This window comes from Cotesia glomerata, linkage group LG8 (assembly GCF_020080835.1).
Source record: "Cotesia glomerata isolate CgM1 linkage group LG8, MPM_Cglom_v2.3, whole genome shotgun sequence".
Classification (NCBI taxonomy): Eukaryota; Metazoa; Arthropoda; class Insecta; order Hymenoptera; family Braconidae; genus Cotesia; species Cotesia glomerata.
Genome location: NC_058165.1, coordinates 12,583,375 through 12,598,374, shown reverse-complemented (window position 1 = coordinate 12,598,374; position 15,000 = coordinate 12,583,375). Strand labels below are relative to the sequence as shown.

The window sequence follows — 15,000 nt, the reverse complement described above, 5'->3', positions numbered from 1 at the left end:
CCGCAAAATATAGCACGTACACTATTTGGAAGTAAAGCACCATGTCGTTTGAGTTTTTTCACACCTGTCCCTTGAACAATTTGATCAAAGTTGATAACTGGCAACTGAGCTCTTGGTTTCTTAAACTCCATGACTGCTCAATTAATTCTGAGGCTCAGAGGTATAAATACAGGCTTATATAGATCACTAAGTCATTCTTAGATGTGTCATGTCTGAGAGCAGACGTGGTAAAGGTGTTGTCAACCATATAATCAATAAGCTTCCACTTGAACTTCACATACCAGGATATCAGTACTGTGGTCCAGGTACAAAATTAGCTAAGAGGATAGCTCGAGGTGATTCAGGTATAAATCCTTTGGACGCTGCGTGTAAGGAACACGATATAGCTTACTCTAAAAATCGTGAAAATTTGGAAGCTCATCACGAGGCTGATAAAATTCTTGCTGAGAAAGCGTGGCAACGATTTCAAGCAAGAGACGCTGCTATTGGTGAAAAAGCTGCTGCTTGGAGTGTAAATAAAATCATGAAGTTGAAAAGACGTTTTGGTATGGGTCTTAAAAAAGAAAAACCTATTACCAAGCATAAGACAATTAAAAGAAAAACAACGAAGCGTAAGACAGTTGTTAAAAGAAAGACAACAAAGAGAAAAACAACGAAGCGAAAAACAACAAAGCTTAAGATGATAAAACGCAAGACAGTCAAAAGAAAGACAGTCAAAAGAAAGACAACTAAGCTTAAGACTTCCAAGAAGAAGGATGTTGCTTTGAGACAGGTTGTTGATGAAGCTAAAAAGTCCATGCAGCCTGGTGGAGATCCAGTTAAAACAGCTCTTGAAGGTGCTCGCAAGGCTGTCAATGTCAAGAAGGCTGGTGGGAAGAAAAACGTTCGATTGCCTCGTATTCTACCAGTTCCATCAAAGATTGGTGGAGTACTTCCATTCTTGATTCCCCTGTTTGCAGGGTTATCGGCAGTTGGTGCTCTGGCAGGTGGAGCTGCAGGTGTTACAAAAGCTGTGAACGATGCAAGCGCAGCTAAAAATCAACTTGTTGAAAAGAAACGTCACAACTTGAAGATGGAGGAAATAGCTGTAGGTAGAGGATTATACCTCAAACCTTACCGCACTGGTATAGGACTTTATCTGAAACCATACCCAGAAGGAGCTGGCTGCAAGAACTCAAAAAACCAGTAGAGCTACCACATCGAGCACTGACTAACATCGATTTATTAAAGTATGTCAAGCTGTTGAAAATTCCAAATTTTCGTGGAGTTTTTATGAGAAATGATTTACCAAAATCTGGACCTAAAACAAATGAATCAGCAATAATAAATTTGGATGATAAACTTGGACCTGGAACTCACTGGGTTGCATACAAGAAAAATCATGATCAAGTAATTTATTTTGACAGTTTTGGTAATCTACAACCTCCGCCAGACTTAATGGAGTATCTCGATGTTGGTAGCGTAAAGTACAATCATAAAAGATATCAAGACTTTGATACAATCATATGTGGACATTTGTGTTTAAAATTCCTGACTGGACAACTATAAATTGAAGTGACTCGGGACTACAAGCGTCAGTCATGGCAGAGTCATTCACTTTGACACTATCTGTAAATTCCTCCGTACTGGAGGCAAATTATTTTCCACCGATTGAGCTATTACCAACAAAAAATTATGTACTTGGACTTGTTAAGCTCCTAACATTTAATTCAATACCAAATATTGATGATGGTGCTAATAAATTCTATGTGTCATCAAAAAGATCCAAGAGAAGTACAATCAATAGATTTCAAGAAATAACTATACCAACAGGAAGTTATGAAATTAAAGATATTGAAACTTATATAAACAAGACATTACCTGAACTGAGTTTCACTTTAAAAGCAAACAACAATGAGTTGAGAAGTGAAATAAAATGTGATCAGTATATAAATTTTGAACCTGAAGATTCCATTGGATCATTACTTGGGTTTACCAACCGCATGCTTTAACCTAACACAGCACATAAATCTGATTTACCAGTTAAAATATTAAAAATCAATGCTTTGAGAGTCGAGTGCAATATAACTACTGGGTCATACATCAATGGTGAGAAGAATCATACAATCCATGAATTTTTTCCGAGAGTTTCAGCAGGATATAAAATAGTAGAGGTGCCAACAAACATCATTTACCTGCCAGTCGCCGTACGAGCAATACACAACGTGAGACTCCACATTGTTGACCAGGACGGGTGAATAGCAAATTTCCGTGGCGAAACTATAACGATAAGACTGCATATAAAGAGTCTATAATGGGTATCGTATATGAGACAAAGACTGGTAGTGGGTATAAAAGGATTACAACATGTCCAAAGATTACCAGTCATCATCGAGCTCTGAAAGTGTTAACACGCCAGAACGCAGAGTTCCTAAAAAGTCTAGGACTAAAATTACGTGGAAAATTCACAAGATAAAAATAAATTTTTGTTGTCTAGCTTATGTAATACCATGGCGGAAATCTTAGATATAAAAAAATCGATTATTTTTGATGAGTCTATTGCGCACTGTGAAGCTCATTCACACCTACCATACGCATCATCAATATTTAACAACAGTGATGAAATCCGGATTGCTGTTCAGCATCAAGATCTGTGCTTACACCCAAGCAAGAGCACATTACATTTTTATGGAAGAATAAGGAAAGCTGATAATACCGCTGTGAGTGCTACTACAAAGATGGTCAACATGGCTGTCTGTCATATGTTTGAAGAGATACGTTATGAACTAAATGGTGTAGAAGTTGACAGATGTAAAAATGTAGGCATTACCAGTGTTATGAAAGGATATGCTTCTCTGAGTCCAGGACAGCAAAATATTCTGGAAAATGCTGGTTGGATTGTTAATGAAGATAGTAACAAGTTGACTGATGCTAATGGCTACTTTGATGTCTCAGTACCGCTGAGTTTTATCCTTGGATTTGCTGAAGATTATCAACGAGTTATTGTGAATGCCAAACATGAATTAATACTAATCAGATCAAATACTGATCAAAATGCTTATTTTGTTACTGCTGAGAATGAAAATGTTACAATTGAGATTCAAAAAATTGAGTGGATTGTACCATATATAACAATATCTGACAAGCAAAAAATTGAGGTGTTGAATTATATAACCTCTGATCCAGCTATCCCAATCAGTTTCCGGACTTGGGAACTGTATGAGTATCCACTGCTACCAGCTACAACCAATCACATTTGGGCAATTAAAACAACAAATCAACTCGAGAAACCTCGTTTTGTCATCGTTGGATTTCAAACAGCAAGAAAGAATCAGTCAAATCAAAATGCAAGCGAGTTTGACCACTGCAACATAAGAGACATTAAGCTCATCTTGAACTCTCAGAGTTATCCATATGGAAATTTGAACCTCAATATTATGAATAATCAGTACGCCTTGATGTATGACATGTACGCAAATTTTCAAAGTGCTTACTATGGAAAAGAAGCTGAACCGCTAATGGCTAAGAAAGATTTTCTAAAGATAGCTCCTCTATATATAATTGACTGCTCCAAGCAGAACGAGTCAATCAAGTCTGGGCCTGTGGATATACGTCTGGAGTTTGAATCATCAGCACAGTTTCCAAATCAAACTGCTGCTTACTGTTTGATAATTCACGACCGAATAATTGAGTACAATCCCATCAGCAGCACTGTGAGAAAACTTACTTAATGGTACAGTTTGATCCTAAGCCTACCCTACATTACATGTATGTGTGGGACTTTGCATCCAGACAAGCAAGGAAAGGTCCATGGGAACAAGCAGCAAGAGATAGAGAACGATTTCACTGACGAATACAAGAATTAAATGAAATTATTGAACCTATGTTAATTAATAAACTTAATGTAATAAAAAATAATTAATAAACTTAATGTGATAAAAAAAAAATTAATTAATAAAAAAAAACACTTTTATTTGTAATTTAATGATTGTTTATTTGTAAAACCTTATTAAAATAATTATTTTAAGATACATTAGCTCATAAAAAAGATTAATTATTACATTCATAGCAGTCCTTCTTCAATGGATAAGGACCGTCAAGAACATTAGTATGCATAGTCTTATAATGCTCTGTACATCTTGTGTAATCGATAAATCTTGAGTCCATCTTCATGTGATGAGGTAGCTTTGACCATACAGCATCAATTTCATGTTTTGTGAATTGAAGTATGAAAGATTCATCCAAACAGGCAATATCTTGTGGATCCATCTTGACTAAAGACTGGAACTGATAAAAAAGCTGTAATGACTTTTCCAGTGATGGACTTAGGCCCCAACAGCTGAGAAACCAACGTTTCATTCTCTGAACTGTTTCGTAGGCACAAGCATAATTGCTTTTCTTTGAGTGATTTTTTCTTAGGAGACACGGTTGGATGGGATCAAAGTCTTCAAGATGGTTGATAAATCTCATCTTTGATAAATCAATTACTACAGCTGAAAAATTAATCACTTTTTCAAGCCAATGTTTTTTTTCTTCGCCCAAAACATAAATATATATTTTGTGCTTGAGAGTCTCTCGCAACACTTCTTCAAGTTCGTTATAAAAGAATGATCCTTCATCCCATCTGATGCCATGGCTTCTCAACAAAAAGTCTTTGCTCTCCAAGACCATAAATTCATTGGTGTACTCAGCTGGTGGTTCGAAAGTTGCTAGCGCAGCAGTACTTAAAAAATCCACTTCATCGCTAAGCGAAATAACAGCGAGCTCTTTGACAATAAAAGATCCATCAAGCGTGTAGAAGCCTTCAAAATCAATGAAAATCTGCATCTTCTCAACTTAAGTGCTCAAGTTCACAACCGAAAATATAATAGCGGTTTCGCGGTTGTGAGCTGATTTTATATCGTTAATCCCCACTACCACCACCATAAAGATAAAAAAGTGGGGGTAAATCGCGAACAAAGGATTGCGCCAGAAAAAAAATTTCATCAGAAAATGACGTCACTAACAAGTTAGGACTTGTTTACATAAAGGCTGATGAAATAGCGGGACAAAATGGCAGTAAAATCGCGGGAGATGACGGTGAAAGGGTTGTAGATATGATCAAAATGGCGGCTACTAGATGGCGGGCCAAAAGGGGTGATGTAGTCACGGAAAATGGCGGCTACTAGGCAGCAGACCAAAAGGGGTGACGTAATCGCGGAAAATGGCGGCCACCACGTGGTGGATCAAAAAGGGGTGGGGAAATTCAAAATAGCGGCCACCAAACGGCGGATCAAAAAGGGGCGGGAAAATGGCGGATATTCAAATTCAAATAGTCGATAAAAAGGGTTGAAAATATGGTCAAATGATAAAAAGGGGTGAAATTATGGCTGATAATTTAGCATGGACACAAACCACACCGTCGGTAAGTAGATTCCTACCTTACCTATATCCAGAACGCTCCCAGCTCCTCTACTAATGTATTCCACATATTCTCGTTACGAAACCAGTAAAACTGAGGAAAAATGTAAAGTTTAGATAATATATTAAATTCTATTGAAAATTTATATGAAATATCAATAATTTTTTGATAAAATAAAAAAAAGTTTGGAAAATCCAAAAGTGCACGACTCATCATGCTCATTTAATTATGAAATATTAAAAAAAAAAAAAAATATAAGTTGTTCAAAATTAGTTGCCAAAAAAATAGCTGTACTAAAAAAGCACTACTGCACAAGCGCGCCTGGTGGAATAAATGTACATAATATCTAATGATATCGATATATCACCATCCGTGTTAATTTTACATGGATATGTATAGATATACAGATTTGTAGTTTTCGTTTATTATTAATCCTATTCCTTAATTTAGATGAAAAATATGTAAATATATGTTGTCCGCAAACTATTCGTAACGTGATTGGTCGAATTTATATAAATATACATGTATAGTGTACTCAAACGATTTGTAATATGATTGGTCGAAATCACGTAAATATAATATACTTTACTTATATATTATATATTATATTAAAATATTAAAATACTATACTTATATACTATACTTATATACTTATACTATACTTAAAAAATAAATTATCAAGAGAGAAATTACTATAGGATCACTACACTCCATACTGAAAGAACTACAGAAATTACTAAATGAAACTAAAGAAACTAGAAAAACTAATTTAAAAGTTACTAGCATACGTTTCGCGCGCAACAGTGGTTAGTGGAAAGCTAATAAAGACCTACTAACAGCCGGCGTGTACACGTGGTTCTGATAAGTGCGTAATTTTTTACAATAAAAAAAAACCATCCTTACATGATGAATTTACCGCCATATCAGGATAATTATTATACTTCCGATCTGGAAATTATGGCTTGGGTACTACACGATACGATGATGTAAGTGATTTTGTTTAGATTTCTTAAATTATTAATATATAAAATATAATAATTAATGTATTAGGTATATCTATGCATCTATACATACATTACATATACATTATTTTTTATTTTTTTTTTTTAATAATCATTCAGTTTATATTATTTATTATTTATTGTAATATACATACATATGTTAAATTTTATTATTTTATGCATTTTAGTGAGATAACTGCATATGTAGATGAGGTTTTCCCGGTACGTGAACTTGCTGCTTTTAACGAACGTCCGGCTTTTCTTAAATTTTGTATCAATAACAGCAGTCAATGTCGCGTAGTAGTAACGTGTATCGGAGATCGCACAAGAATTATCGCGTTGCAACTTCGTGAAAACGTGGTAAGTTAATATAAATGTAATAATAAAAATAGTCGTATTTAATTTAAATTATTATTATTATTATTAAGAGTAATAATTTTATTCTTATAATAATTATTGACATATGCCATAATATAACTATTTTTATATTATTATATTTTTTAATGATAAATTTTTCTTTTATTTTCTAATTAAATTTCTAATTAATTTTCTCATCTCTTTGTAGGTTATTCGAATCGAGCGTGGTAAGACAATCGCGCCAAAGTTTCAATTCGCGCCCCCTAACAGTGGCCTACATAACATGGAGCTAATTTTAACCCCTTCGTCAACTATAAATGTATTGGGAATGCGCATTGAAAATATTTCACGACTTCCGCTACTTTCAATTAGGGATGCAGCACTTGAAAATGGTTTAATTCGTAAGTAATATCAAAAGTTTTTCTTTTTATCTCATAAATTTTATCTTATAAATTTATCATTTTTTTTCTGTATGTTGCAGGTGTCGAAGGGTGGTTAAAGGTGCCTTTTCAAATGAACAATCCTGCACACAATAGATCGGCGAGTGGTGTTATAGTCGACGAAAACTACAGAATGCGCATTCTGATTGGGAATTTTCTACCCAACCCTCTATTTTTGCCAGGTGTTGCTCTTGTAGTTACTTGCAGATTTAGACGTGATTTACGTAAGTATCAATCAATTGTTGATTAACTTAAATTATGTTTGACATAATATCGTAACGTGTGGAATATTTTTTTGTTAGAAGGGCCCTCATTCTTTGATGTTGAAGGCATGAATGAAATTCTGCTTAATGCAGGACGTCCAACGTTAACGATGGACCAACTCCGTCATATGGGTTTTATTACTCCGCCATAATTATTATTTAATAATTAATTAATTAATTATTAATTAATTAATTATTAATTAATTATTAATTAATTAACAATTAATTATTATTTAATAATATGTTTTAAAAAAAAATTTGGTATTATAAAAAAAACAATATTCCAAGTAATCAAACAAACCTTTAAAATGAAGTGTTTGTTTTTTTTTTTTTTTTTTTTTTAAATATTCATATTTATTATATTTACTTAAATATAGTTACTTAAATATAATCTGAGACGGATAATAATAATAAAAATTTTAATTAATAAGTGTAGATGAGATATGTTAAATTTAAATTTTTTCATAAATTAATATTGCACTATAAGATTGTACTAAGAATAATTTTCAAATAAAAAATTTGTTTTATATCTTAATTGTTTTCATTTTTCTAACAATAATCTTTATTTATCTTAAATATATTTACAGGTTTTTAACCAATTATTCATAATTAGAAATTAATAATCATTATTTTATTTACAAACTATATTTCAGCAACTTGTCAAATTAATTTAGAAATGAAATATAATCACAATTACTTACATTCATTTTTCTAAATACATATATATATAATATATATAATATATATATATATATATATATATATATATATATATATATATATATATATATATATATATATCGTTCATCAGGTTCTAAATTAACAATGTGCAAACAGAATTAAATTTTATCGAACATTCAAAATTACCGCTCATTAAGGACGCAGTGACATCTACAACCATTTTTAGTTGTACACATTTCTTAAAAGGCTACAGTATGGAGACTATACACTTAAGCTCTACATAATGTATAGTCTCCATAGTCTACAGTCACTAGAGTTTATAGAAAGCACTTAAGTTGGCAACGCGCGCATTATATAGTAAGATCAAGTGGCGAGCGTCACTCTTTTCCGTTCACGTCTCCATAATAACCGCCACGTTTTGTTGAGTTTTATTATAAAAAAAAGCGTATTAATCATTAAATCTAGCAATGACGGCTCAATCGATGTTGGATACTTTTACGCTAGATGAAGAAATTGACGAGTGGATCATGGGGGACGACAGTGTGTAAGTATTTTTTATTTTTATTTATCAAAAGAATATTTCCATTCTAATTTTGTAATAAATAATGAGATCCACTTATTTTAAGTTATAAGATTCATTTACGCATTTCAATGTATTGACTCTTGAATAATTTAATCGTCCTCTTTATATTTACAACGATAACTTCCCGATATCGAAAAATTTTAAATTTTTTTAACGAGAAGTTACAAAAATCTATTTTATTTATTATAAGACAGTTTAAATTGATGTTTTATTTATTTTTTAATTTTTTCAGTGAAATTAAGGGATTTGTCGATTCCATCGAGGGGACAAAAATGGTCACACCCTCAACGGGATTGTCCAAGCAACAAGTTGCTCTCTACAAAATTGTAATTAATAATGGCGCGACTAAGCGTGTCCGTGTTCTTTTCTGGGGGACTGTGGCAGACCAATACTCATCTAAAATAATTGATCGTACCGTAAGTACTTAATACGTCTACATAGTTAATTTAGTAATCATGAAATACGCTATTAATAATCCTTCTAATTTTTGAGAACAGGTAATAACTATAATTCGTGCCAAAACTGTGAAGCCTAATCCCAGATACATAAATCCGCAAGATAATCTTTTTGCACTGGAATTAACGGTTTTGCCATCAACTAAAATAATCATTGACGAAAATACATTCAAAGATCTTACTGTTCCGCACGAAATTCGTACTGTCGACATGGACGACTTGGAAGGACTGGAGGAGATTGTCAGTAAGTCTCTTAATTCAGTTTTATTTATTTATTTAACTATTTATTGATTAAAATTTAATTGTTAATTTTTTTTATTTCAAGATGTTTGTGGTTATCTTAAGCAACAATTTTCATCGGTGACAATGTTTGGTTCAACTTATGGAGGAGGAGTATTAGCCAGCGGAAAAACCAGATTGCCGATTAAAATTTCAAATTATACGAAGACCGCATGCTTCCTTCTAGGTTCACATTTGCAAATGGTGGGCAAAGTTGTTACTCCATTAAGTAAGTTTTTAAAAATATGATATATATTATAATATTTAAAAATTCTTCAAGTTTCACGGTTATTAATATAAAATTCAAAGAATGAAGGTAGATATTTTATAAAAAATCTTCAAAATAATTAAAATTATAACAAGATGCATCGTCATATATTTTAATTATTAAATCAATAATTTTCTCAATTTTGATATGATTTATTTATTTTTTCTTGATAATTTGGAATATTGAGAATATTCGATAATTACGTTATCATGAAAATATATTTATTTTAAACGATTATGTTTTACAGATGGTCCAACTCATTTGTTAGTTGCCTCTGTTGATGATATTAATGTGGTTAGAGATTCCGCGATTCTGACTCCGGACAAAATGCGCCCATTAGGAGTTCGACCTCCAAAAAGGAAATCCGAAGAAGTCTTCGACCATCGAGATTCAAAGAAGTAAATCGGTAGATAATATAAGTGATTGCTTCTGTGATCTACATTTGCATGCAGGGTAATAAGCCGTACAAAATTGATCAGTTATTATTTATTTTTTTTCATTTAAATAAAAAACTAAAGGTCGTTTTTTTAAATCAATAATTCGTAAAATTATCGTTGTAAATATAATATTTACATATATTTCGCAAATATAGGGTATATTTACAATGATAATTGAATTTAATTATTGGATTAGACAATTATTGGCCTTTTAGTTTCATTTTCTTATAATAATAAATATTTTTTGTTTTCTAAATAATGATTAACAATTTCCATGAATATAAAAAAAAAGTATGATAAAACAATAATTATTTATCTATTTTAACGACTCGATGTTCATTAAAGTTTCTTCTTTTTACTTATTATAAAAAAAATACTTTTATGTTTTGTTAAAATATTAAATTTACGTACATTTTTGTTCAAATACTTTAATATGGTCTGAGACTGATTATTATTATATTTAATTATGTATGCTAATTATTAAGGATTCTATAACTTTTAATAAGTACTATGACTGTGACTTATTATAACCATAACTATAAGAATAAATGTGATTTATGCCTTTATAACTAATAATAACTAATAATAGTCTGAAGTGCAACTAAAATGTAAAATCCAATTTTACCATAAATAATTAATATTGCACTAAAAGAATTTAAAAAGAATAATATAAAAATCAAAGAAGTAAATCCATAAATAACTTAAGTAATTACTTTTATATATTTTTATATTTGCATGCAAGGTTACAATCCTTAAAACATTTGTCGATTATTATTTAATTACGTGTTTGGTGTCACTTATTTTCAATTGTTGTTGATATCAAAATATTTATTCAGTAATTTTTTTTTCTTTTTTAAAAAAAAACTAAAGGTCATTTTTTTTAATCATTGATCAATGGAATTATCATTTTAAATATAATACTTATATGTAGTTCGCGAATATAGGATATATTTACAATTGATAATTGAATTTATTATTTGGATTAGATAATTATTGGCCTTTCAGTTTCATTTTCTGATAATAATAAAGTTTTTTTTTTCTTTTAAGATATTGATTGATAATCAGTAATAATTTCCATGAATAAAAAAGAATAATATGGAAAAATAATAATTATTTATCTATTGTTTGTAACAACTTCATGTTCATCTAACTTTCTTTGTTTTACTTGCTACAAAAAAAATACTTTTATGATTTGTTAAAAAATTAATTTTACGTACATTTATGTTAAGTTACTTTAATATGGTCTGAGACTGATGATTATTATATTAAATTATGTATGCTAATTATTATTATATTAAATTATGTATTCTAATTATTAAGGATCTTATAACTTTTAATAAGTACTCGGACTGTAACTTATTATAACCATAACTATAAGTATAAATGTGACCTGATTCATCAGCCTTAATAACTAATAATAGTCTGAAGTGCAATTAAGACATGTAAAACTAAAATGATGTACGAAAAATAATTTGATATTAAAATAAGAAAATTGTTTTATAACTTTATTGTTTTCATTTCTTCAGCAATAATCACTATGTCAATGAATAACATAATTAATAATAAATTATTTGATTTATATTATTAAATTTCTGATAATTTACAAAATAAGTACCTTACATATATTTACAAGTTCTTTAACCAATTACTTGTAATTAAGAATTAAAAATTATAATCTAATCTTGGACTATTTTAGTCACCACCTTAATTTTATTTTTATTTAATTGATATATTTAAATTACCATTCGATTGATGAACAGTATCCCTTACATAACTTATAATTATCAATCTTATTGATTACAATACTCGATATTTAAATAGTGATATCTATTCACCCTAAATTCTGCGGCTTACAAATCGTAATCTTTTTTGGAAATTTATAAATAACAAATTTCAGAATCGTTATTATATCTTAACTAGGAATTTGAATTGCGCGCTTCGCGCGCCTTAATTTCCCAACCAATAAGGAATCGGGGACCACATTTTTGCGATAATTCAATACTTGGTTAACTTCACGCTTATTTCAATTTCATCTATTTTAATTTAGAGGATTTAAAAGAGACTACGATTTTAAATTACGCGCTGCACGGGGGATCTCTAATTCTAACCAATAAGAATTCGAGAACAATTTTTTCGATAAATCGATTCTATACATACTGAACAACTTCATAATATAATCAATTGAAAATTCGAGATTTTCGATACTAAACTGACTTCAGTTCCACCATCCATTTTATTCTATAAAAAATAAGATAGAGAAAAAGGAAATAAATAGGTTAAGACTATTGTTAAACACTGCATATGAAGTACATCTTTTTCATAAATTTTCAAGTGTTTTTAATCGATTTTATCGATAATTTATGTTTATTTTATTATTAATTATTTTATTATTAATATCACCATAATCACTCGCTAAATTAAGTTCTTTATTCATTGAAAATTGTAATACAATAATCAGTTGATATTCGTATAACTTATGTTATAAAGCGTCTTAAGTGTATACGAATTTTGTTAATTAATTTGATTGGCCATGTGCATGTAAGTGTATCAAATGATTTATCTTTTTCTAATTAATATTTTGTTATTAAAATTTTAAATTGACATGCTAAAGGTTCATATCAGGAACTTTTATGTTTTCTTGCTACTAGGTGTTTATTTTACTTTTCCAAGTACGTTTCCTAACATTCATTTAATTCAAATTTTTTACGTTACAGAAAACTGGATTAAAATTTTTCCGACAACAACAACAACAAACAGCTATTGACTCAGTTTGAATAACGAATAATAAAGTAGCTCACTCATCTGTTGTTCGTAAAGTTTCAGTGATATTTAAGAGAAAATTAAGCGGTAAGGATCTACAATATTTTATTAAATTTTTCAAAAATGTATTTTTGAATTAGTATGCCTGTTACAAATCTTAAATTTAAGATGTGCATATTTTTGTGTATATTATTCTTAAACTAACTCAAATCGCATACTAATTGTGTACATTTTTTATGTCTAAGATATGATTTTCATTATCTTAACCGAATATTTAAGTTTATAAGGATATTAATTTATTTTTTTTGCTTTCAGGTTGGTTTAATAATTTTCTCTAAGCCGAAGAAAATATTTGAAAAATTTATTTCTGCAACAACTTGATCCATCTTTATAGGTCAACAACTTTATGATACACTGAACAAAGATCACCTTTAAATAATTGATATACAATTAATAGCGAATGATATTACGTTATTGTTATCTTCCTTCAGATTAAACTGTAATATAACAATCTAAGAGTCCTGATGGAATAATAACTAGGTTATTATTATAATATAATGATTACTAAAATATAACAACTCTCAAACTATTACGATAACTATAACTAATACGATAACAATAACTATATCTATTACTAAATCTTGAATTATTATTATTATAGTAATTTTCTAAAAATAAACATCTCACTAAACTATCACAATAATCAAAGACTAAAATATAAAACATAAGTAAAATAACTGAATAAATTAACCGCTATAAATACAAACAAATTAAACTGAATACTTGAAATTTGATGAATTAACCATTAAAGAAAAACAACATAACTATTACAAAATAAAAATTTGTGTACAATAACAAAAATTAAATTATACGAAAACTAAAGAAAATAACCGAACTTAAAATTACAACACGAATTGTTTAAAATTAAAAGTAAATAAAACATTAATCGAAAAATTAAACATAAAACTGTTTTTAAATTAATTCTTTTACTGCATTGCATGTTTACTAAGTATGAACACGTTTTTTTCTATTTTTAAGAATTATTAATGTATTGAGGGATTAAAAATATTTAAGTGCTGGAAGTATTTTTACAATTTATTTTAAAACGATTAATTCATTAATAAAAATAATTCAATCTGAAGAAAAATTTTTTTTCACCACTACTTTCCATCCAATAAATATTATAGTAAATTGTTTAGTTATCAGCATTCGTAGCAATAATTCTTCTTATTGTTAATTTTTAATTCTACATAACCATGGGGCGTAGAAAAATTGTACGTACGCCTGCCGAAGAAGAAGAAATTAAAAGAATACGACGAGAAAAAGATAGAGAACGCCAACGGAAAAAAAGAATGATACAATGTAACAAACCACGTAATCAATATGATTCATCTCATTTGAATAACTCAAATTCTCAAAATACTAATAGTACTGTAAAAAATGTCAACGTAAAAATACCTGGAAATATAATCCTTCCTTCAAATGTGACCTCTTATGATATTTTAAATAACCTTATAAATATCCCTTCAACATCCAGAGAAGAATTGACATCAAGTCTTGCAGTAGCTGAGAATAGCAATCCTAATGGCATGTTTTTTTCTTTAGAATCTTCAGATTCTCCTGTTGATTCTATCGTTAATGAAGACATTAATACACCAACCAATCCGTCATTCTCAGGAAACGCTAAACACAATTGTTTGTCTTCATTGTCATCAGGTTTTATTTTATCTGGAATTCCGTCTCGATCAGCTAATACATCACTTCCTTATGCATCCGAGTCATCGCATGAATCAATTGATCATGATTATTGTCGTCCATTGATTTCGGAACATACTTCGTCACAAAATCATTTCGATCATAATTACACTAAAACTAATGATCAATATCCTTCCAATAGATCTTCAGTTAACCAAAACTTTAATTTAAATAAACCTACCAATCAAGGAAATTTGTACAACAACAATAACATAAATATAATTTCAGAACATTACATAGGTGAAATGAATTTAAAATGTAAGCATTGCAATGCAAAACATTTTACTGTTGAGAAAGTTGCTAATAAATACAATTCTTTTAATGACTGTTGTCGTCACGGT

The 15,000-nt window shown here is 29.8% G+C and overlaps 3 protein-coding genes and 1 long non-coding RNA gene across 4 annotated transcripts; all 4 read left to right on the top strand.

Annotated features, from left to right (window-relative positions):
- The first annotated feature begins 2,489 nt into the window (after nt 1–2,489).
- On the top strand, nt 2,490–3,710 carry LOC123270103. The gene has a single exon (XM_044736038.1). The coding sequence runs from the start codon at nt 2,490–2,492 to the stop codon at nt 3,708–3,710; it is 1,221 nt and encodes a 406-aa protein (XP_044591973.1).
- A 2,515-nt stretch (nt 3,711–6,225) lies between these two features.
- On the top strand, nt 6,226–7,593 carry LOC123270102. Its single transcript, XM_044736037.1, has 5 exons — nt 6,226–6,366; nt 6,570–6,741; nt 6,947–7,139; nt 7,220–7,402; nt 7,481–7,593. The coding sequence occupies exons 1-5, from the start codon at nt 6,284–6,286 to the stop codon at nt 7,591–7,593; spliced, it is 744 nt and encodes a 247-aa protein (XP_044591972.1). The 5' UTR covers nt 6,226–6,283.
- A 917-nt stretch (nt 7,594–8,510) lies between these two features.
- On the top strand, nt 8,511–10,222 carry LOC123270684. Its single transcript, XM_044736846.1, has 5 exons — nt 8,511–8,666; nt 8,938–9,121; nt 9,203–9,404; nt 9,486–9,668; nt 9,955–10,222. The coding sequence occupies exons 1-5, from the start codon at nt 8,590–8,592 to the stop codon at nt 10,107–10,109; spliced, it is 801 nt and encodes a 266-aa protein (XP_044592781.1). The 5' UTR covers nt 8,511–8,589; the 3' UTR covers nt 10,110–10,222.
- Nucleotides 10,223–12,381: 2,159 nt separating this feature from the next.
- On the top strand, nt 12,382–13,620 carry LOC123270741. Its single transcript, XR_006510689.1, has 3 exons — nt 12,382–12,682; nt 12,859–12,991; nt 13,220–13,620. It is a non-coding gene; the product is annotated as an uncharacterized LOC123270741 (long non-coding RNA).
- Nucleotides 13,621–15,000: the final 1,380 nt, after the last annotated feature.

Bases quoted from the DNA above. Each gene is read 5' to 3' on its own strand.
- LOC123270103 (XM_044736038.1), top strand. From the start codon at position 2,490: ATGGCGGAAATCTTAGATATAAAAAAATCGATTATTTTTGATGAGTCT.
- LOC123270102 (XM_044736037.1), top strand. From the start codon at position 6,284: ATGATGAATTTACCGCCATATCAGGATAATTATTATACTTCCGATCTG. The intron at 6,742-6,946 runs GTAAGTTAATAT...ATCTCTTTGTAG, and splicing joins TGCAACTTCGTGAAAACGTG to GTTATTCGAATCGAGCGTGG. The intron at 7,403-7,480 runs GTAAGTATCAAT...TTTTTTTGTTAG, and splicing joins CAGATTTAGACGTGATTTAC to AAGGGCCCTCATTCTTTGAT.
- LOC123270684 (XM_044736846.1), top strand. From the start codon at position 8,590: ATGACGGCTCAATCGATGTTGGATACTTTTACGCTAGATGAAGAAATT. The intron at 8,667-8,937 runs GTAAGTATTTTT...TAATTTTTTCAG, and splicing joins ATCATGGGGGACGACAGTGT to TGAAATTAAGGGATTTGTCG. The intron at 9,405-9,485 runs GTAAGTCTCTTA...TTTTATTTCAAG, and splicing joins AGGACTGGAGGAGATTGTCA to ATGTTTGTGGTTATCTTAAG.